General features: G+C 37.5%; 1 protein-coding gene and 1 non-coding gene across 2 annotated transcripts in view; both read left to right on the top strand.

Annotated features, from left to right (window-relative positions):
- The window catches only part of LOC150040492 (melanoma-associated antigen B5-like), a 20449-nt gene extending 6331 nt beyond the window's left edge, over nt 1-14118 (top strand). Inside the window, exons 2-3 of the mRNA XM_090325588.1 lie at nt 10643-10753; nt 13139-14118. Of these exons, the coding sequence (XP_090181714.1) occupies nt 13147-13935 (789 nt within the window). The 5' untranslated portion in view covers nt 10643-10753; nt 13139-13146 and the 3' untranslated portion in view covers nt 13936-14118. The remainder of the gene's footprint in view (nt 1-10642; nt 10754-13138) is intronic.
- A 6880-nt stretch (nt 14119-20998) lies between these two features.
- On the top strand, nt 20999-21105 carry LOC150040493 (U6 spliceosomal RNA). Its single transcript, XR_016533940.1, has one exon. It is a non-coding gene; the product is annotated as a U6 spliceosomal RNA (small nuclear RNA).
- Nucleotides 21106-23023: the final 1918 nt, after the last annotated feature.

The following is a 23023-nucleotide window of genomic DNA, read 5'->3' on the forward strand; positions in this document are numbered from 1 at the left end:
ATTAACAATCAGAAAACCAGAAGTGGCGCTGTGGCTCAAAGTGGTAGAGTACTATCCTTGAACTGGATTGTTCTCAGACAGGGTCCAGGCCCAGAGTTCAATCCTCATGACTGACACACCCAAAAAGGTGGCACATACTGGATATGTATCCAGTTCTTCCTCATAAAAGACTTCATACCTGTGGCTGGTAGTTTGGCCTAGTGGTGGAGTTCTTGCCTAGCATGCACAAAGACCTGGGTTTGATTCCTCAGTACCATATACATAGAAAAAAGCCAGAAGTGGAGCAGTGGCTCAAGTGGTAGAGCACTAGCCTTGAGAAAACACAAGGACAATGCTCAGGCCCTGAGCCCAAGCCCAGGACTGGCAAAAAATAAAAAGACCATATCAGATGCCACATTGTTGTGTGCTTTTTTTCTCTTTTCTGTTAGTTTCTGTGCTTGAATTTAGAGACATGCTCTTGCTCTGCTGGCACCCAGTCATTATTAAGCTGCTTCACCAAGCTCCTGAGTAACCCATACACACTGTTCTCAGGCATGTAAATTAGTTTAGCACATAAAAATCTGTATTTTGATTCCTTACAAAACAAAAGTACAACTTTCATAATATCCACTCGTGGCTATATACCTAAAATATGCTCACAACAGAAAAACATATCTAACACCCATTCTTATCATGGCACCATTCACAATAGGCAATTAATGAAATTAGGCTAAGTACCTAACAAGAGATGTGTGTGTGTGTGTGTGTGTGTGTGTGTATCTCAAAGTTTTATTCAGCCATACAAAAAATATGACATTATAAATATTTCCTCTCCACTTATGTTTTTACCATCAATTTTAACTCCATTTCTGGAAGAGCAAAGTGTTTTTGTTTGGAAAGGAACCATTTTTCTTGCATTTTTCTTCCCTTGCTTCCTTCCCCTTCCTCACTATCTTCTTCTCTCTTTTGCAATATCAACATTTAAGACTTGTACTTTTCGAAGGACACTATATCACTTTGGCTATGCTACCTTCCCTTTTTCCTTCCATTTATTTCTTAGGTTCTTACATTTACAAGAACTGACCTTATTCTTCAATCTTCCTACCTCTGATTCCCACATGCCTGACATTAGAGACATGCATTACCATTCTGGCAGGTAAATTTATTTTTCTATCTTTCTTTCTTTCTTTCTTTCCTTCTTTTTCTTTCTATCTTTCTTTCTTTTCTTTCTTTCTTTCTTTCTTTCCTTCCTTCCTTCCTTCCTTCCTTCCTTCCTTCCTTCCTTCCTTCCTTTCCTTCCTTCTTCTTCTTCTTCTTCTTCTTCTTCTTCTTCTTCTTCTTCTTCTTCTTCTTCCTTTCTTTCTTTCCTTCCTTCCTTCCTTCCTTCTTTCCTTCTTCTTTCTTGCTTCTTCTCCTTCTTCTCCTTCCTTCCTTCCTTTCTTTCTTTCTTTCTTTCTTTCTTTCCTTCTTTTTGTTGTGGTACTGCCCCTCATGGTTGCTGGGTAGATATGCGCTCTCTCCCCCCCCCCTCTCTCTCTCCCCTCCCTCCCTCCTTCCCTCCCTCTCTTCCTCCTTCCCTCCCTCCCTCCTTACTTCTCTCCTTCCCTCTCTCCCTCCCTCCTTCCCTCCCTCCCTCTCTCCCATCCTTCCTTCCCTCATTCTCTATTTCTTTTTTTGTGCTGGTGCAGAGGGTTTAACTCTGGCCATTGGTGCTGTCCCTGAAATTTTGTATTCAAGTCTAGCACCCTACCACTTGAACCACAGCTCCACTTTGGCTTTTTATGTTAATTTTATTTTTTTTGCATTTTTTATTGTAATTAGTAAAAGGGTTACATGATATTTGCCAGATAGAAGGTGCATTAATTCATGTACATTGATACCCTTTCACATGTCTTGGTACCCATTTCCCTCCCCCCCACACCCCCCACCCATCTTGGTTTTCCCCCTTCCCTATCAAATTTCAAATAACCAAATACAAATAAATTCAATATATCAGATAACAAAGTGAGATACTACAAAAATATGAGATAACCAAGGAACAGCAAAGGAGATGAGAGACAACATAGTACATTAAGGACAACAATCATTTGTTATATGGCTTTTGTTTCAATATCCTGGAGGTCCTTTCAATTAGCTTCATACTATATGGCCTTATGTATCAAGATTTTGCTCTATTGCAGATCTCTGCTAGTAGAGCCCAAGGTTTCTACTGATTATGACGAATGAGGGAAACCATTGAGCCTAAGTTCCTTTGAGTCTGGCTTAACTTTAAAACCCTAAAAGGAAATTAAAGCCGAACTAAGGAAATGGAAAAACCTCCCATGCTCCTGGATTGGAAGAATCAACATTGTGAAAATGACAATCTTGCCAAGAGCTATCTACAAATTCAACACAATACCCATCAATATCCCAATGGCATTCTTTAAAGAAATAGAAGAGGCAATTCAAAATTTCATATGGAATAATAAAAGACCCCGTATAGCAAAAACACTTCTTAGCAGAAAGAACAGCGCCGGAGGAATTTCAATTCCAAACTTTAGGCTCTATTACAGAGCTATAATTTATGTTAATTTTAGATAAGAATCTCATAGACTTTCCTGCCCAAGCTGGCTTGGAACCACATTCCCCAGATTTCTTCCTCCTAAGTCTCTATGTTTATATAATGAGTCACTGGTGCCTGGCTCTTGTTTGCTCTCTGAGACAGAGTTTTGGTAATTTTTGACAAGGTTCAGTCTAAGGTTTGATATACTCATCTATGGCTCCCATGTTGGCACTTCATTTACAACTTTAAAGTTAGGCCAAAATGAAATTATTTTGTTTCCTTTCATAACCATTTTAAACCACATATGTATCTGTCAATTCACACTTATATACTGTTGGTTAGAGTATAATCTAGTTCATTTGTATGAAAACAGCTATAGGGGTTTTTCAAATTACTAAACATGTAATGTCCTTAAGATCCACCTATAGCATTTCTGCTCATATATAGAAAAGAATCAAAATAAGAGTGGATAGAGGGAAAGAATGTGAGGGACAAATATACTCAAAGAACTTTAGAAACGTTAAAATATAATAATGAAGCCTACTAAAATTATTAGGTTGATGTGAAAAATAACTTGAAAGTGTGAATTTGACATACAAATAAAAATAGCAAAATTGCATCCTCTTACATTTCATATTTGCTGATAAAAATTTAAATGAAAAATACAGTCAAAGTTACATAATGGAAATGCTTACATATACAACATTCAATATTGCATATTCATAGGAACCAATTTATGGAATCAAAGCTCCCACTAACAAATGAGTGGCTAAATAAAACATGGCATGTATAGATATACAAGACATTTTATTCAGTCATAAAATTATGTCATCTGCACGAAAATTGACGAAACTGAAGATCATCTCATTAGCTCAAATAAGCTGGAATCAATAACTGCATGTTTCTCATATGAATTAAGAAAAAAAGAATTTGAAAGTAAAAGTAGGGCAATTAGGCATATGGAAGGAGCTAAGGGAGAGGATAAGAAAATATAATAGAGGATTATAATCACAATATATTATACACATATTAAAATATAAAGTTTTCTAAGCACTAGTGGCTTTCATCTATAATCCTAGCTAATCAGGAAGCTAAGATCTGCGGATCACAGTTTGAAACCAGCCTAAGCAGGAAAGTTCAGGAGACTCTGTTTTAGTTTTTGGTGGTGGTGGTACTTGAACTATGGGCCTGGGCACTGAACCTGAGACTATTGCCCTACACTTTGAGTCATAGTGACACTTCCCATTTGCTAGTAGTTAATTGGAGATAAGAATTTCACAGACTTTAATGTCAAGTCTGGCTTTGAACTGCGATCCTCAGATCTCATCCTCCTGAGTATCTAGGAATACAGGCATGAGCCACTCCACCTGGCAAGTTCATGAGACTCTTATTTCCAAGTCCAGAAGTGGAGCTCTGGCTCAAGCGGTAGAGTGCCAACCTTAAGTAAAAAGATATAGGAACAGTGCCCAGGCCCAGATTTCAAGGATCAGCATCAGAAGAAAAAAAGAGCTGGCACAAAAGAAAATGTAAACTTGAAACCTATTACTCTGTATAAATCACTATATCCTAGAAATAGTCTTAATGAAAATGTGCGTGTTTACAAAAAAGTAATAGGTATAAAATATTTCAATAAGAAACTTCAGAGAACTGATGTAAAAAGACCAAAGCAAGGGGCCAGGAGTTTGGCCTAGTGGTAGAGTGCCTGCCTAGCATGCATGAAGATCCGGGTTCGATTCCTCGGTACCACATACATAGGAAAAAGCCGGAAGTGGTGCTGAGGCTCAAGTGATAGAGCTCTAGCCTTGAGAAATCCCAAGGACATAGCTCAGTCCCTGAGCTCAAGCCTAGGACTGGCAAAAAAAAAAAAGACCAAAGCATATCAGGAGCCTAGACAATGAAAAAACAAGAATCAACTGGCACAAGAAACAGAAAATATGCTTCTCAAAACAGCAACACTATGCAAAATATGCCTAATAAAAACAAAGAGAAATGCATAAATTCTTTATGGAGATAACTATAAAACTGTATGAATACAATTGTAGAAATAAGTCTCAAATGCATTTGTAAGATGTTTATTCATTCAAAAAATATTACAAAGATGTAAATCATCTTCCTTCTTTAGAAATTACTGCCTACATAGGTCTGTGAAGATGACAACCAAACTGAAGTGACTATATATCATGACAGAAAAGGTAACAGAGTAAAAAATACAAAAGTACAAACACCAATCAAGGTCTAGGTACCATGGCTCATGGCTATAATTTCAGCCAACCTGGAAGCAGAGATAGTAGGAATACTATTCCTGGCCAGCAAGTACAAAAGCAGTAGGCTCTGAAAAAAACAAACTGGAAAGTGAGAGAAAGAAGAGTGGAAACCTGAGGCAAGGAGGAAGTAGGAGAGGAAGAAAATATAGAAGAGGCAAGGAGATGGAAGACTAAGAGGCAAGGATGATGAAGGCTAAGCATTCCCTGGGAATATTCCTTGAGTAGTGTTGATCACTTCCTGTTGATGTCTTCAAGAAAGTAAGGAGCTTGTTAAGAAGCTAGGCTCAGCAGTTAACAGAACAAGAGCAAGTTCATGAATTTAAACACAAGAAAAAACAATGAATACAGTTTGCTAGTATAGGGCATTTCACAGAAAGGCTTTCCTTAAAGACAGAGGAGTACTTATATATTCCCAGTGATATATATTTTGTGGTCTAAGAAACCACAGAAATACTAGTCAGAGATCCCCATGAATGGTTCTGAAAATAGTAGTATAACTATGAGGCTGCCTTCTGTTTATTTTCTTTTTAATTATTTTTTCATTTTAAAATATGGAACTTTAACTGGGAAGCATGTGCTTCTTAGGCAAATGCTTTTACCATGAGCTACATGCTGGCTGTCAAAATAATTTCTGCTCAGAAATAGCTCAGGAGGGATAAGAGAACCTAACTATAAATGACCCCCAGCTCCCAACAGGATATCCAGGTAGTATTTTGTTATGTTGTTTTATATTAACAAGACAGGAACCATGACAAGGAATGCATTAAATTTCCAGGTCTTGTAAAAGACACATAACACTAATCACACATTCCTATAATCTGTTCTTTCTTTTTTTTTTACAGATGTCATGACATTTATTAAAAGGCATGCTAAAATGCTATATCGGTTAGGAAAAGACTTAGAGATATCAAGTAACAATAGTAAGCAAATACAAACTGAAGAAAAATTGAATATATTGTAGTGTACAGAAGTCTGAATTAACCATGCACTATGAATTTAGAAAATATGTTTTAATATTTTATCTTCTCTTTGCATTTATAACATAGTTCATGAAACATCAATTGTCTTGTATATTTTGATAAGCAGCAGTACCAGCTTTCATTTGTAATACAGTTTGTGGCTTTGGAAGAAAAGGATTCTGTGATTGTTGAAGCGAACTATGTTATAATCTGTTCTTAAATATTGACTTCTGTTTTTGTTTCTTTTTCTTTTAAAGTATAGGTGATTCAAATTGGAGTGTTCTGCTTGTGCTAGCCATGCTAGTCCCTGAATTAGCTCAGGAATTCAATGCCCTATATATAAAAGGTAGTGTCAGATAATTCTATGGCTGATTACTGGTTTACTATTTTTATTTTCATTCAACATATTGAAGAAATAACTGGGAACCATGCAGTCCTCATTTAAGTGCTTCATGACTCTGGGTACATGACCTCTGCCAAAATGGCTCTAGACCAGGAAGGCAGGGATGTGAGGACTTCCCTATAAAGGGGAGTGGCAAAGAATGAGCCTAAACTTCTAGAATCAATTAACCTAGAATTTCAAGAGACTGACAAATTATATAACTCAGGAAAATATATTAGTCAACTTCTTTCCCCCTCCATTAAGACTCCTTTAGGATCTTTTCTTTAATGGTAGTATTGGCTAACTACTGGGAAGTTTAGAAATGTGAGAGGCTTACATTAGAAATCAGACAAATTATAGCCAGAGCAATAAGCCAAGAAGCAAGCATAAAGGGGATCCAGATAGACAAAGAGGAAGTGAAACTTTCCCTCTTTGTAGATGACATGATTCTGTATTTAAAGAACTCGATAGACTCCACTCCCAACTGCTTGAGCTGATTCAAAACTTTGGCAAGGTAGCAGGGTATAAAATTAATTTCAAAAATCAACCGCCTTCCTATATGCCAACAATGAGAGGAATGAGGCAACAATCAGGAAAGCAACTCCTTTTGGAATAGCCTCAAAGAAAATAAAGTACCTAGGACTTAACTAAGAATGTAAAGGACATTTTGTAAAACCCTGAAAAAGGAAAGTAAAGCAGAACTGAGGAAATGGAAAAACTTCCCATGCTCCTGAATTGGAAGAATTAACCTCGTGAAAATGGCAATTGTCGGGGCCGGGAGTTTGGCCTAGTGGTTAAAGTGCTTGCCTAGCATGCATGAAGACCCGGGTTCGATTCCTCGGTACCACATACATAGAAAAAAGTCGGAAGTGGTGCTGAGGCTCAAGTGGTAGAGCTCTAGCCTTGAGAAAGTCCAAGGACAGTGCTCAGGCCCTGAGCTCAAGCCCAGGACTGGCAAAAAAAAAAAAAAAAAGAAAATGGCAATTGTGCCAAGGGCTATCTACAAATTCAACCCAATACCCATCAATATCCCAATGTCATTCTTAAACGAAATAGAAGAGGCAATCCAAAATTTCATATGGAATAATAAAAGACTCCGTATAGCAAAAACACTTCTTAGCAGAAAAAACAGCGCATGAGGAATTTCAATACCAAACTTTAGACTCTATTACAGAGCTATAGTGACCAAAACAGCTTGGTATTGGCACAAGAACAGGCCTGAAGACCAATGGAATAGAAGTGAAGACCCAGATATTAACCCACAGACCTATGGCCACCTAAACTTTGATAAGGGAGCCAAAAAAAATAGAATGGAAGAAAGACAGCCTCTTCAACAAGTGGCAGAACTGGTTAAGCACCTGCAAAAAATAAAGTTGGATCCTTCTTTGTCACCCTACACTAGGATTAACTCCAAATGGATCAAAGACATCGAGGTAAAAGCAAATACACTGAAAACTTTAAAAGAAAGAATAGGAGAGACACTGGGTCTCCTTGGCACAGGTGGAAACTTTCTTAATAAGGACAAAGAAACACAACAAATCAGAGAAAGTCTAGATAAGTGGGACTGCATTAATCTGCAGAGCTTCTGTATGGCAAAGGACATATTTAGCAAATTATCTAGAAAGCCTACAGAGTGGGAGAAGATCTTCACTAACCATACAACAGACAAAGGCCTCATATCTAAAATATATCAACAGCTCAAAAAATTGAATCACTCCAAAACTAATCTCCAAAGAAACAACCATCCCATTAAAAGATAGGCCAAAGATTTAAAGAGAGTCTTCTCTGAATAAGAAATAAAAACAGCCTATAGACAAATGAAGAAATGCTTGACATCTCTGGCCATAAAAGAAATGCAAATCAAAACAACTCTAAGATTCCATCTCACTCCAATTAGAATGGCCATGATCAAGAAATCTAATAACAACAGATGCTGGAGGGGATGTGGCCAGGAGGGATCACTACTACACTGTTGGTGGGAGTGTAAACTTGTTCAACCACTATGGAAAGCAGTATGGCAGTTCCTGAAAAGACTAAACATAGAGCTCCCCTATGACCCAGCAATTCCACTACTTGGTATTTATCCAAATGTCCAGAAACAAGGACATACTAAAGCCACTAGAACAATGATGTTCATTGCAGCACGTTTTACCACAGCAAAGATATGGCCCAACCCAGATGCCCCTCCAATATGGTATTTATACACAATGGAATTCTATGCTGCCATCAGAAAGAACGACATTTCCCCATTTGTAAGGAAATGGAAAGACTTAGAAAAAATCATATTAAGTGAAGTAAGCCAGACTCAAAGGAAGATAGGCTCAATGGTTTCCCTCATTTGTCATAATCAGTAGAAACCTTTGGCTCTCCTAGCAGAGATTTACAGTAGAACAAAACCTAGATACATAAGGCCATATAGTATGAAGCTAATTGAAAGGACCTCCAGGATATAGAAACAAAAGCCATATAATGAGTGATTGTTGTCCTTAATGTACTATGTTATCTCTCATCTCTTTTGCTGTCCCTTGGTTATCTCATATTGTTACAGTATTTCACCTTGTTATCTGACATATTGGATATATGCGTATTTGGTTATTTGAAATCGGATAGGGAAGGGGGAAAACAAGATGAGTGGTGGGGGTGAGGGGAGGGAAATGGGAACCAAGACATGAGAAAGGGTATCAATGAATGTGACATAATGCACCTTCTATCTGGTGAATATAATGTAACCCTTCTATTAATCACAATAAAATATATGAAAAAAGTAAATCAGGCAAATTACATTCTGCCAATCACTAATAAGTGCTTCTTGAGTTCAAACCCAGAAAGTATCAGGAAAGAAGAAAATGTGTTACAATGTGGAATTTGGTAAGATACTTTCATTTAAAGAGGCAGAAGATAGGAGTAGAGGTTGGTTAAATACAAAAACAAAGGCAATCAATCATAAACTCTAATAACCTGTTCTTAGACACATAGAAATAACTGCAAGGCTGATTTTTGTTGTTTTTTTTTCTATTAAGGAATTGGAATTAGACTCTGGACTTTTTGTTTATTAGGCAACTGATTGTTATTTGAGCTGTGTGCAGGCTCCTAAGATGGCTCCTGGAGGAGAAACTTAGCAATTAAAGGACTCATAATAGGGGGAGTGGTAGGAGGAGGAGATTAAGGAGCCAGGATGAAGCACTGACATAGCTACACAACCCAGATAAAAACATTTTATGATAAACTGGGCACAGTAGCTCATGACTGCAATTCTATCTACTTAGGAGGCTGAGATCTGACGATCGCGGTTCAAAGCCAGACCTTGCACTAAAGTCTATGAGATTCTTATCTCCAATTAACCACCAAAAAAACAAAAGTGGCTTTGTGGATCAAGTGGTAAGGCAGTAGCCTTGAGCTGATGAGCTCAGGGCTAATGCCCAGGCCCAGAGTTCAAGTCCCATAACTGACAAAAAAAACCTCAAAACAGGTATCATAAGCATAGTTGCTTTCCCCAACTCTAAGCTTGGAAATGAACTTTACAAGTTGGGAGAGGTTGTTTGAGGGAAAGTGGGAGTATAATATGGGATGGGGTAACAGTGTTCAAGAAGTAATGTACTCACTATCTTACAAATGTAATTGTAAGCCCTCTATACATCACTCTGACAATAAAATATAATTTCAAAAATAATAAAATCTTAGAATGTTCTGAGACTCACTCAGCTATGTATTTCCACAGGAAAGGACAGAAGTCAAAGTTCTTCCCCCTGAACTAAGCTCCTCCTGTAAGGATCTGCTGTTTGGTGGGGAGTACTCCTTTCCTCCTGAATGGCTTAGGAGTGAAAGGAGCTGATGAAACTGCTGGATAAGTGACAGAGGGCTGCTGAGTAATAGCTAGTTTTTGAGTTCAATTCCAAGAATTATCAGAAAAGAAAGAAAAGTGTATAAGGATGTTGCATTTGGAAGAAGTCTTTAATTAAAGAGAAAGAAGAAAGCCAGACTTGGCTAACTCATTCCTATAATCCTAGCTGTACATCACATTGAGTTCTGATGATTCTATTCAGTGATCCAGCCAAAAGCTGGTAGTAGAGGTATGGCTCAAGTGTTATAGTGTCCCTATAAGCCAAGAAGAGGGAAGTCCCTGAAATCAAATGAATTCAAACCCTAGTACTGGTGGAGGAAAACAAGATCAATGCTTTCCTGAGGACCCAGATGATTATCACATCTGGTTTAGAACTGCTCATTCCAGTCACAAATCCTACAACCTCCAACGAGTCATAGATAACTTTAATGCTGACTTTTTTTTCTTTCGAGATATTTGTATGAAACTGGGGGCCTTGTATTTGCTAAGCAAGTGCTTTTTAGATTTTTGTGCTATATTAAGGTAAGTCCTGATAGTTTGTGGAAGAAGTGTTTAGGAATACAATGACATCACAGTGGGGTAGGGGGTGGGGAGTGCTTGAGAGAAGAGCCTAAACCAAAGACCAGTCAAATCTAGAATGTTCTGAAATAAACAATGTAACTTACTGGTGAACAGATCTGGAAGAGTTGTTGCTGCCCACTTCCTGCAGGAGAGTTTCAAGAAACAGAGGGGCTTACAGTCTGGCTGTCCACTAACCCCGGGAGAAGTTCGTTTCTTGAAAGAAAGGTAAGGAGATTGGAAGACAATGAGATAAACCTCTGTCTCAAAAGAGAACCCCTTTCTATCCTTGTTCTCAGTCTATAAAAGAAATCACAAGGTTGAGACGTAAACCATTTTATAGCTCCTTCTTTTAATTTTTAGGATGTCAGGCTCTGAGTATAAAACAATGTGGCACAGTTAGGAAACAACTAAAGGAAAATAGCAACAGTTGATTAAGATCCTTAGGTGGGAGGTTTTGCCCAGAGACTGTTTATGGCTCTCAGTATTCCTCCTTATGGTGGCTGGTCAAAGTTAGCTTTTACTTCCACAATGTGAAGCTATTGGGGGAAGACTTCTTTTGAAGTGTAATATGGGGAGGGGAGGGTCAAGACAGGGTGGGAGAGAGGGAGGGGGGAGGGAAAGAATATTGGAAGAGAAGGTAGGGCACTCACAGGTGAGAGCTAGAGGAGGGTTGGCAAGATGTAAGCCTATTTTCCTCCATGATATTAAAAAGATCAAAAAGGTTTAGTTAAGTGAGTGGGGGAGGAAGAGGAACGTGTGGGTTCAAGTAAAAGAAAAAATAAAAAACGTGGGTAACCAGAGGCAGAGGCCTGGTTATCAAGTACATAGTCTTAATATCCATAACAATTACTTAAAACAAAAGGCTGAGTGTAGGTGGCTTATGATTGTAATCCTAGCTATTCAGGTGGCCGTTCAAAGCTACTCTGTGGACTGTGATTCTAAGATAGAAAAGCCCCCCAGTTTATCTCCAATTAACCATTAAAAACCTGGAAGTGGGACTGTGGCTCAGGTAGAACACTCGCCTTGAGAAAAATGGCTCAAGGATAGCATCCAGACCCCAAGCTCAACTCTCAGGTAACTCTCTCCCAGAAAAACAAAACAAAACAAAACAACCTAGAAATATATAAAACAGAGTATTATGGTCACATAGATTCCAAAATATTCTGGCTTTGCCTAATTTCTTAGAAAACTACTGGTTCCAGAACAGTGAGGTTGTACTCAGCTGGACACTGTCATCCTCAAACAAATCTACCAAGGTAACTTCAACAAGAAGGTCTTGGGGATCTAGGATTTCGAGTAGAATGCCCAATTCCTATGCAAATATATCGTAACTTCTCAGGAATGGCCAGAAGTGTAGCTAAGGACCCCATGGGATATTAAGTGAACCACCACAGGGTGAGTTGCAACTATATTCAAACATGTTATGCTTTGTACTCATTTTTCTCCCATGGCATAGGGTGTTATTAACAGTGGTGAGGAATATAATCAAACAATGATGGCCTAAAGGACAATACAGAAGGATTTGTAGGTATTCCTTAGCAACAAGATGAGGACCATGTAAGGACTACATTAAGAGGTTAGTATCCATTTCCTCCCATATTCTCAACCACAGAGATCTGTGGCTTATTAAGTGGCCATCTTTTCCCAAAAGACATTCTTAGGAGATATCATCAAGAAACAAGAAATTCTAGTGTAGTGATAATTTAGAGGTAAGAATAAGATACTTACACATACATTCAATCCTAGAAAGCCAAGATTAGTACTATTAGCTTGAGGGACAGCATTTTCTAAAACTTGAATTCTGGTGATGTTGGCCAATTAATAAAACTGAAGAAAATGCACCAAATATACTTGAAGTCGGAGTGACATTCCTGATGGAGTTTTGCATATTCAACAAGTGAATGACATTACAGTTGGCTCTCTGTGAAAGGAATAGCAGACTAAAAAAAATCTCATTCAATTCTTCATCTAGACTTTCAAGGACATCTTAGATTATTCTTTGCTGGATCAGAACAGTGGAAGGGAGAACACTAGATTTGCCCACTATTGCTGTGGTGATTTTGACTTCAGATGTAGAAGATTCCAAATTTCAAAAAGGGGACCTTTAAAACAAGTCCTTCCCCTCATCCTATCCAGCCTACTTAGGCGTAGAAAGCTATAGCCTAAGAATTATTGTGTCTTGCATCAAAGGAAACAGAAGATAAGAATAGATGCCTCAGGAGTTACTAGTAAACACTGAGCTCATTGAAAACTACACATGGGTAGTCAATCAGCTATCTCCCTACTGAAGGTACTCACACAATTTCATTCTTCCTCCTCCAGGCTCCTAAATCAGCACTTTTCTGGCACACACATTTTCCAATTTTCCCTGTAAGAGTTGTCATGCCAGGATTTGCAAGTGTACTGAGGAAATATTAATGATAGCTGAAGAATGCACTACATCCTTTGTGGTGCCCATGGCTGAGTCATGTAGCACTCTCCAAGGAGTTAGAAAAGTCTGCTCGAATGAAGCTACTGCTAGTGCTGTTTCAACACCACAAATTATTGGCCATGCTGATGAAGGTGTTCCTACTACATCTTCTGCCTCTAATGATGTTTTTGTTTTCACAGTCCCTTATATGGCTCCTATTAATGAGGGTCTTTTTGGAGTACCATCTACCTTTTCATCAGATGAGGCTGTTTCTGCAGCATTGTCTACTGCTGCTATTGCTCTTGGTATATCTGGGAGTAATCTTCAAGAAGAGTTTCAAGAGAGCCCTTTTGAGAAACCTTCCTGTAGTGAGCTTTCACACCTAGATCTTATATCCAGAGAGGTTCGGTTCCTGGAGAAGTTCATTCTCTCCAAGTTTAATATGAAGAAACTGACTACCAAGGAAGAAATGTTGACTAATATAGACCCAGACTGTCAAAATGACTTTGATGAGATCTTCAGGAAATCCTGTGAGCACCTCTCTGCTGTCTTTGCAGTTGAAGTGAGAGAAGTGAGCCAAGACACATTTAATCTTGTGAGCAAACTGAAACTCCCCAACAATGGGAGAGTTCGTCCAGGCAGAGGCTATCCCAAGGCCGGTTTTGTGATGAATGTCCTAGGTATGATATTATTGAGGGGCAATGTTGCTACCGAGGAAGACATCTGGAAATTCCTAAAGTTGATGCAAGTATACCCTGGGAAGAAGCACTATGCCTTTGGAGAGCCAAAGAAGCTCATTACCCAAGATTTGGTGAGGTTGAAATACCTGGAGTGCCGGCAGGTGCCCAACAGTGAACCTCCATGCTATGAATTCCTGTGGGGTCCTCAAGCCTATGCTGAAACCACTGAGATGGAAGTCTTGAATTTTTTGGCCAAGATTAATGAACTTGCTCCTTCTTTCTTTGCTTCTATTTGTGAAGATTCTTTGGATTATTAGAAAGAAGGAGTCCTGAATCTAGAGACACACAGTCTGGCACCAATACTAAAGCGTATGCAGTTTTTAGTGGCATTCCCCCTGCAATTATTTCTACCTCAGTTGAATCTGAAGCTGTAAAACTGTCCAAATAAATAATATAGCACGATATCATTTTTGGTGAAATTAATAAAGTAGAGAAAGTTAGTGGGGTAAAAAGTTAAACATGCTTGAGCCTGGAAATATGGCCTAGAGGTAGGGTGCTTACCTAGCATACATGAAGCCCTGGGTTTGATTCCTTGATACCACATACACAGAAAAAGCTGGAAGTCATGCTGTAGCTCAAGTGGTAGAGCACTTGCCTTGAGAAAGCTCAAGAAGAGTGCCCAGGCCCTGAGTTCAAGCCCCAGGACTGAAAAAAAATGTTAACCATGCTTCATCCTTGTTTTTTTCTTGCTACTTTTACTGTTGTTTGGCAAAAATTGTTTTAAACCTTTTCTTGCCTTTTTCAAAAAATTTGAACTAAAATGTTTATAAAAAACATACTGTTGTTTGTATTTTATTTTTAAACATAATTTCTTGGGAGTATATTCTTTGGATAGGTTTGGTATAGCAACAGGAAGTTAAACTAATTTAATCAACTTTGCTTGTATGATTTCTCAGTACATGACATGCGACTGTACATGGAAAATGTTGGACTATCTTCTATGACTTTGAAGTAAAGAAATGAGTGATTATGAGTGTAGCTTTTATCAGAACAACCAAGTGGAAATGTGCAATGCAAGGCTTTTGGGAGTTTGTTAAACTACAAATGCCATTTTTTTGAATTTTCATTTAATCTGAGTGGTGGACCACCTAGAGTCATGGAAATGCTCTCAGATGTTGTTTCACACTTTAAAGACTAAAATCATTAAGTCTCTTTGGATGCAGTAAGCAAATACTCTTGACTGAGTTTAGGATGACAGGCAGTTTAGAAAAAGAGAACAATTAAGCTTAACAGACATTTAGTCTTTCCAGTTCTAGAGGCTGAGTTGTCTCAGGTTATGGTGTAAATACATTCAATTCCTTATTTACCTCCCTTACTGGCTTGTGTACTTAACTGTGACCGAATACAGGAGAGAGAAGAACAAACCACAGCAGGCACAAGTGACCAGTAGAAAGGGAAAAGAGCACAAACACTTGTTTCTATTTTTCTTTTGTTGTAGAGACAGCAATCAAAAGATGAGAGCCTACTCTTAAGAAAAAACATGCATTGAAATCAACAACCATAAAGAAAAACCTTTTGATTCTATATCCTATAGTTCATTTCACTTTGCATCATCTTATATGGTATAATGTACATAGTTATTGAACAATTTTGGTCTTCTGCTGGGAAAATCCTAGACATATACTAATTATTATAAAAAAGGGAACCCACGAAGTCTATATTGTTTTTAGTGTACTATGTGATTTGCTTTCTTTTTTCTTTTGTTCTCCCTCACATGCACACTATGGTTTATTCCATGTTGTCACTGTATCTGATTATGGTACCTGGTGTATTGTACATACATTTATGTGGATTAGGGATGGAAAGGTGACAAACAAAATGGTGAGATGACAAAGGATGAACCAAGAGAACAGAAACACACACAAGACAATGTGTTAGAAATGAACTCTACAACTTGGTGGTGTGGAGTTGAGGGAGGGAAAGTGAGAGAAAAACATGGGAGGAGTAACAATGTCCAACAAGAAATGTACTCATTATACCTTACGTATGTAACTGTAACTCCTCTGTATATCACCTTGACAATAAAATTAAATAAAAAAGAAGAACATGCAAACCACTGGCCATCAGTGGCTCATGTCTATAATCCTAGATACTCAGGAGACTGAAATCTGAGGATCATGGTTTATAGTCAGGCCAACAAGAAAGTCTGTGAGACTCTTGACGACAATAAACTACCAAAAATCTAGAAGTGGATCTGTGGCCCATATGGTAGACTGCTAGCACTGAGAGAGGACAAAAGTCAGGGGCAGGCACTTATGCCTGAACCTACTGACTTACAAATCACCACATCCCAAACCAGTTACTTAAGGGACTGCTGCTTCAGCATATGAATCTGAGTCTGATGGGGACAGAATTCTACCTATACTAGAAAACTGCCCTGATAGGTTACTTTGGGTTTGTGAGTACAGTGAGAGAAAAATGTCCCCCTGGGAATTAGTCCAGTGTTTTGAACTCTGTTTCCATTATTTTGGAAATAAGAATTTCATGCACTTTTTATAAGGTGTTGCTGATAAAGAGCAATAATCCTTTAAGGTGAGATGCACAATGTACCTATGGCACTTTTGGACAAGAACTGGGATAGTTAAATCCACTACATTAAAGGGGCATTACAATTAGTTTATCTGGAGTGTAAATCAGCAGTCTTTATTTATATGAGAATAAATTATTGTTAAGACTACTATGAAATGCAAATAGAGGCAGATGGGATAGATTGGGAAAGATGGAAGGACTTCTCTCTTGGCAGCAATTCTAGCATCTTGAATTGTAAGAATATATTCTTTGGAAGGCTGTATTAATTTTGTGAATTAATGTACTAAGGGGAGATACGCTAATGACCCAGCCTGTGTCTATACAAATTTTGAGCCCATGATGTGCAGTTAAACAATGAAAATATTCAACTACCCTCTGTGACTTAAAGTAAAAAGAAGAGTTAGCATAAGGGTGTTCCTTATGAGAGTGACCAAGTAGAAATTTGCAAAGCAGGGACTTTGAGGTTTTAGGAAACTGAATGTCCCTGGTTTGATGGAATTTTCATGTAATATGGGTGGACTGATAGTCATGGAAGTGTAAATTCCATGTCAGAAGGTGCCACAAAGTTTGAATAAAAGTTTTTAAAATTTTTTCTGTGTTCCATATATACTGTTATATGAGGGTGGAATAGCAGTTTGTTGCAGAAAAAGATACAGATAATCCTAAGAATTATTTAATTCTCATAGTTCTGGATGTTGGGAAGCCCCAGATCAAGTGACAACAGATTTAGTCCATGATGGGTGCTTTATTTATTTGTTTTGCTCGGTGGGAAATAAACCCAGGGAGTTGTTCCAGCTAGGCAATTGCTCCAGCACTTGAAATACCACCCCAGGACTTTATGATTTGTTTGTTTTTTATACAGAGCAATCCTAACTTGGCTTAGAAAACAGGATCCTTAGAAAACAGGATCCATCACTATACGGGCCTAACATTTATTCTTCAATCCTAGATACTGCAGGCAAAATTTCCTTCTGGGGAAGGCAAATAACATGTTTCAGGTGTGTGAGTTAGAGCATATGACCACAGATTGGCAAGGTACTATTTCATATACTCAAATGCAAACTTATACTCCTCTCCATAAACCTGTAAGTATGACAGTGAAGAAGGAAGTAAAAACCCACAGAATGAAGTCACTGGATAAATTAATTATTTTTAAATTATATCAAGGAACAGATTAAAATTGCTCACTATGAATTCAGAACTGCTGTTTTCCAGTTACCTTTCTTTCTTTCTTTCTTTCTTTCTTTCTTTCTTTCTTTCTTTCTTTCTTTTCTTTCTTTCTTTCCTCTCCTTCCTTCCTTCCTTCCTTCCTTCCTTCCTTCCTTCCTTCCTTCCTTCCTTTCTTTCTTTCTTTCTTTCTTTCTTTCTTTCTTTCTTTCTTTCTTTCTTTCTTTCTTTCTTTCTTTCTCGGTTTTGAACTCTGAGCTTATATGCTATCCATGAGACATTTTTGCTCCAGGCTAGTGCTCTACAACCTGAGACACAGCTCTATTTCTGGATTCTGTGGTTAGAGATAAAAAGTCTCATGGACTTTCTTGCTAAGGCTGGCATCAATTGTAATGCTGAGATCTTAGCCTCCAGAGAATCTAGGATTGCAGACATTACCCAGTTACCCTTTTATATCTATATGTCTATATGGATACATTTATGAACACAACTACTAGCTTATGTGTATACTACTAACGTACTGCATGTGTGAAAGATGTCTTCTCTTTCCTTTCACAAATATGTATACAAAGCATATCTTACCCTATGGCCATACCTAAGTCTCATACCCTAACAGCCTTCTCACTTGATGGCCCTGATTTAGACTGCCGAGACTAAATTTTGAGTTGACATTGTAATAAGACAGGTTTTGGGGAATCCATGGGATGGGTGAATATTTTGTTTAAGGTTGGGATATAAGCAATGGGGCCTAGAGGGCAGACTGCTTCAGAAAACCTAACTGTTTTTCAATTTCCTCAAAAATTCTGCCTTAAGCATGGACAGGGCATGCGATTTTATTCTGAGGGAATTACTATACCAAAGTTGGCATACTGGTAATCACATGGTATCATACACCAATGTAATATGACATTCCCCTGTAATGTACTCTATCTATGTAAGCTAAAGTTTTTCTATCAGTCTATCTAAAAATATTGAACAGGGGACAGCGCAGTATGATGGACTGCTGACAACTACAGTTCTTTTTCCCCATAGACAAGTTATAGGTATAGAACAAAAAAGGAAATGATAACTTATGTAAGGACATAAGAGAAATTTTACAATATAGAGATGGAAACTAGCAAAGAACAAAATATTTTCAAATCTCTATGTAAAGGAAGCAAGTGATTAATTGCATCCAGAAGGAGCTCTGTTGGGTAACAGACCTCTGTGTAGTAAATACAGAAACTTTTTGCTTTCTCTTTTGTTGTTGTGGTTACTGTCTGATATTGAGCTGATCATTTTCCACACATATGCAACACACAAAGTACCCACAGCAGAAAGTACAAGCTGATCAGTACAATAATCTCACACAAAGGTTCAAACTTCCTAAATCTACTGCTCCAAGAAAGGAAATTAATCAATCAATTATAGTGAAAAATGATTTTAAAAAATCCATACTTCTAGCACCTAAGCAATGCACTGAGACCCAAGCCCCATGAGCTCAATGCTGGGGTATCCCTGTGCATGCACTCATGAGCCGATGCTCATATATGTGGATCCATGCCCTCCGCCAGCAAAACCATTTGAGTAAATTGCTCTTGCTCACTCTTGTGTGGTCCACCTACAACTCTCTCAAAATCAAGTAAATGAAGACGCTGTTGTGCCCATGTCCAGTAGATCAGTTTTCAGCTCCCAGGAAACCATGTGAGCCTAGCACAATGTATCTGTTCTCTGGTGAGTGATTCCCTTCCAGTGGCAGCAGCATCTCCTTCCCTACTTATCAGAACAGAGAAAAAGTGTTTCATTGGAACTTATTGCTTCATATCCCTGCACACATGTATTCTGTGACCCAAGAGAACTCAGCAAATGAACCTGTTTCATGAGGGAATCTTGAGGCACAGAAAGTCCCTGATGCCAATCCTGGAAGGAGAACAATGCCTTTATAAGGAAATAATAATTTATTATCCCAACATCCAGTAAGATGCAGAGGTAGTACCTTTATCACCTAGTAAATGAAAGCATATGCTCATGGGATGAAATCTAGGGACTCAGGAAGCAATCAACCAGGGATACCTAGAAGACTCCGTATGCTTAAGTTCCACATATGATTTCCCCCACCTAACACTTGTTTCTGCGAAGACCTTCCAATATTAAATAGGCAAAAAAACTATCCCCTATACACTGGGAATTCAGTGGCAGAATTCAGAGTCACACAGTAGCAACAAATAGTAGGATAACATCACAAGAACAACCTTCGAGAAAAAGAAGCTAAAGACTTCCTCCATTCTCTCTTACTTTAGTGAGTCACCAAATATTACAAGACTAACCTGAACAGGACAAAAGACAAGGTTTAAAGAGGCAAAGTGTTATTGCTCCCCCTAGAAGAAATATTATTATATCTACATCCAGATTGCCATAGGAACTGGTTCAGAAAGAGTTAAGCCACTTGAGGGATATAGCATAGGGCCGAGAGGAAAAGTCATCTTAAATAACCAAAAAAAGAATGTATGTTATTTTTATTTGTTTTGTAAAATGAGAGAGACAAGGATGCTTACTCTCTGCATGCTATTCAACATAGTATGAAAATTCCTAGCCAGAAAAATAAAGTAAGAGAAATATTTAAAAGTGATCCAAACAGGAAAGAGGGAAGTCAAACCAACCTTGTTTGTGATCCTTTAACACAAAAGAAAGAAACCTAAGCTAATGATGGTTCCAGTGACTTTTATATCTATAACCTTTACTACTCAGGAGGCTGAGATCTGAGCATCACAGTTTGAAACCAATCTAGGCAAGAAATTTGGTGAGACCCTTATCACCACTTAAACACCAATCTGTGGCTCAAGTGATGGAGCACTAGCCTTGAGCACAAAAACTCAGGGATAGCATCCAGGTCCTGAATACAAGCACTAGTCTTGGCACCAAAAATAAAAAAACATAATTAAAAAGCTAAACTAGATATATTCACTAGAGACAAGATAGAATTTAGGGGAAGGTAATAATTAGGAAAGAATACAAGAATAACAATGATAAAGGAGTCAATTCCCTCTGTAAAAAAAAAGTATAAAAGCAAGGATTAGATATACACAGTAAAGCACAGTGTTAATGTAAGCCATAACAGGCAAACATTGGTGAGGCAATGGTAATACATTCACGCAGCTCTCTCCATGTATACTCGAAAGACAGAGGTACTGACAAATAAAATCCATAAAGATGTACTCAAATTGAATCATATAGTCAATTAACTAGTTGTATGTAATGTTATAATTATTTAACACAAGAAATAAATAGCACATTATAAAAAGACAATACATCAGAAAATTTCACCCTCTGTTCCAAATAACATACACTGGAAAATTTAAGGAAAATTTAATAAAACATACTCTACAAGGGCCAGGAGTGTGACCTAACCGTAGAGTGCTTATCTAGCATGCATGAAGCCCTGTGTTCAATTCCTTGCTACTATATACAAAGAAAAAGCCAGAAGTGGTGCTATGGCTCAAGTGGTAGAGTACTAGCACTGAAAAAGCTTAAGGACAGTGCCCAGACCCTGATAGATAGATAAATAAATAGACAGATAGATAGATGCATATATACACACATGCATGCACACACTCTACAATTTTAGATATGGAAAAAACATGAAGTGTGCTCACTTTAGCAGCATTTATACTAAAACTGGAACAATACAGAGAAGATTAGCATGGCCCCTGCACAAGGATGACACGCAAATTTGTGAAGCATTCCATATTTTTTGATTTTTACAAATAGAATAGATAAAATAAGAAAAATATAAAGTAATAATAGATTATCCTTAAATAATAGCAGATCAAACAACAGGTTCAAGAAGAAGTCTGAAGAGAATTGAAAGAAAAATTCTCATCAGATACCAATGCTCATGCCTGTAGTAGTAGATACACAGGAGACTGAGATCTCTGGGGATGGCAGATCAAAGGTAGCTTAAGTAATAAAGTCTGAGAGATACTAAAGCACAAATAACAAGAAATAAAAGAACCTGTCTGGGGGTGTGGCATAAGACTGCCAGCAAGACAAGCAAGATGAGCAAGTCCCAGTTTTCAAATTCTGATAAAAGGAAAATAAATGAATAAATAATAAAATTTCTCCAATAGAAGTAGATCAAAATAAGATTCACCAAATATGAGAGCTGTAATGGAGGCAGCATTTACAAGGAAATTTATAGCATTGGATATTTACATTTTAACAGAAGGAACATTTAATGTAATCATTTAATCTTCTACCTTAAAATAGTGAAAAATGAAATTAAATTCAAAGGAAAAAGAAACTATACATATCAAAATAGAAATACATGAAAATATTTGTATAAACAACTGATAAAACTAAAGTCTACTTTTTATACTATTAATAATGTTTGTAATGATCCATGAACATTAAGAAGATACAAATTGCTACTAAAAGTCAAATAGGGCCATTGTTAATAACTCCAAGACCAATAAACAGTATATTAAGAAATATTATAATAATACTATGCTCAAAATTCAGTGAACCTATAGAAAATATTTTAATTCCTCAAGATGCCTATATATCATAAGGGAATTTCAATCTAAAACAATGAGATATCAACATACACCTATTAAAATGGCTAAAGTTCAAAACACTGACAAGATCAAGTGATTAAAATTATATTTAACAATGAAATCCCTAATTTAATGCTGGAGAGATGAGAATGTTACAACCTACTGAAGGACAATGTGGCGGGAGTATTTATACAGCAAATATGTTCTTATATTATACAGCAATTATACTCCCTAGTGTTTATCCACTAACAGTTTGAAAACTATGTCAACACAAAACTCACAGATACACACAGCAGATTTTTATGAATAGTTGACAAAGAAAAATTCAAGATATCCTTCAATAGATACATTCATAAATGAGAACAATGTCTAGTGATAAAAGTAATGTTGGGGCCAGGAGTTTGGCCTAAGAGTAGAGTGCTTGATCCGGGTTTGATTCCTCGGTACCACATGCATAGAAAAAAGCTGGAAGTGGTGCTGAGGCTCAAGTGGTAGAGTTCTAGCCTTGAGAAAGTCCAAGGACAGGGCTCAGGTCCTGAGCTCAAGCCCAGAACTGGCAAAAAAAACTAATGTTATTTTTGAAAGTTTTGGGAAGGATTTATTTTAGTGTAACAGAAGTAAAGTCTAAAGAAATAGTAAAAGCTAAAGAAACATTTTTTTCTGCTCCCCACACAGGAAATTGTAGTTAAATTCTTAAAAGTATGTGCTTCCTGAATTGGCATGGGTTATCTGTAAGTGTATACTGCTAAGCAAAATTTGCCTATCTGAAAAAAGGTTACAAACTATATGACTTTCACATTATGACATTCTGGAAAAAGCAAACATTTGTAGTGATACACACAAGACAATATGTTGGAAATGATCTCTATAATTTAGGAAGGGTAGAGGAGACAAAGTAAGAGAACAACCTGAGAGTGGTAACAAATTCCAACAAGAAATACACTCACTACCTTACCCATGTAACTGTAACCTCTCCGTACATCACTCTGGCAACAAAATTATTTTTTAAATGAAAATAACTTTAGAAGGTAAGGGTTTCAGAGGTATAAAAAGTGGTTTTAATAAAGGAGGTTGAATAAAGCACAAATACATTTTGATATAGTGAATGTATTTGGAA

Source organism: Megascapheus bottae, chromosome X, assembly GCF_031878675.1.
Source record: "Megascapheus bottae isolate mThoBot1 chromosome X, mThoBot2.hap1, whole genome shotgun sequence".
Taxonomy (NCBI): domain Eukaryota; kingdom Metazoa; phylum Chordata; class Mammalia; order Rodentia; family Geomyidae; genus Megascapheus; species Megascapheus bottae.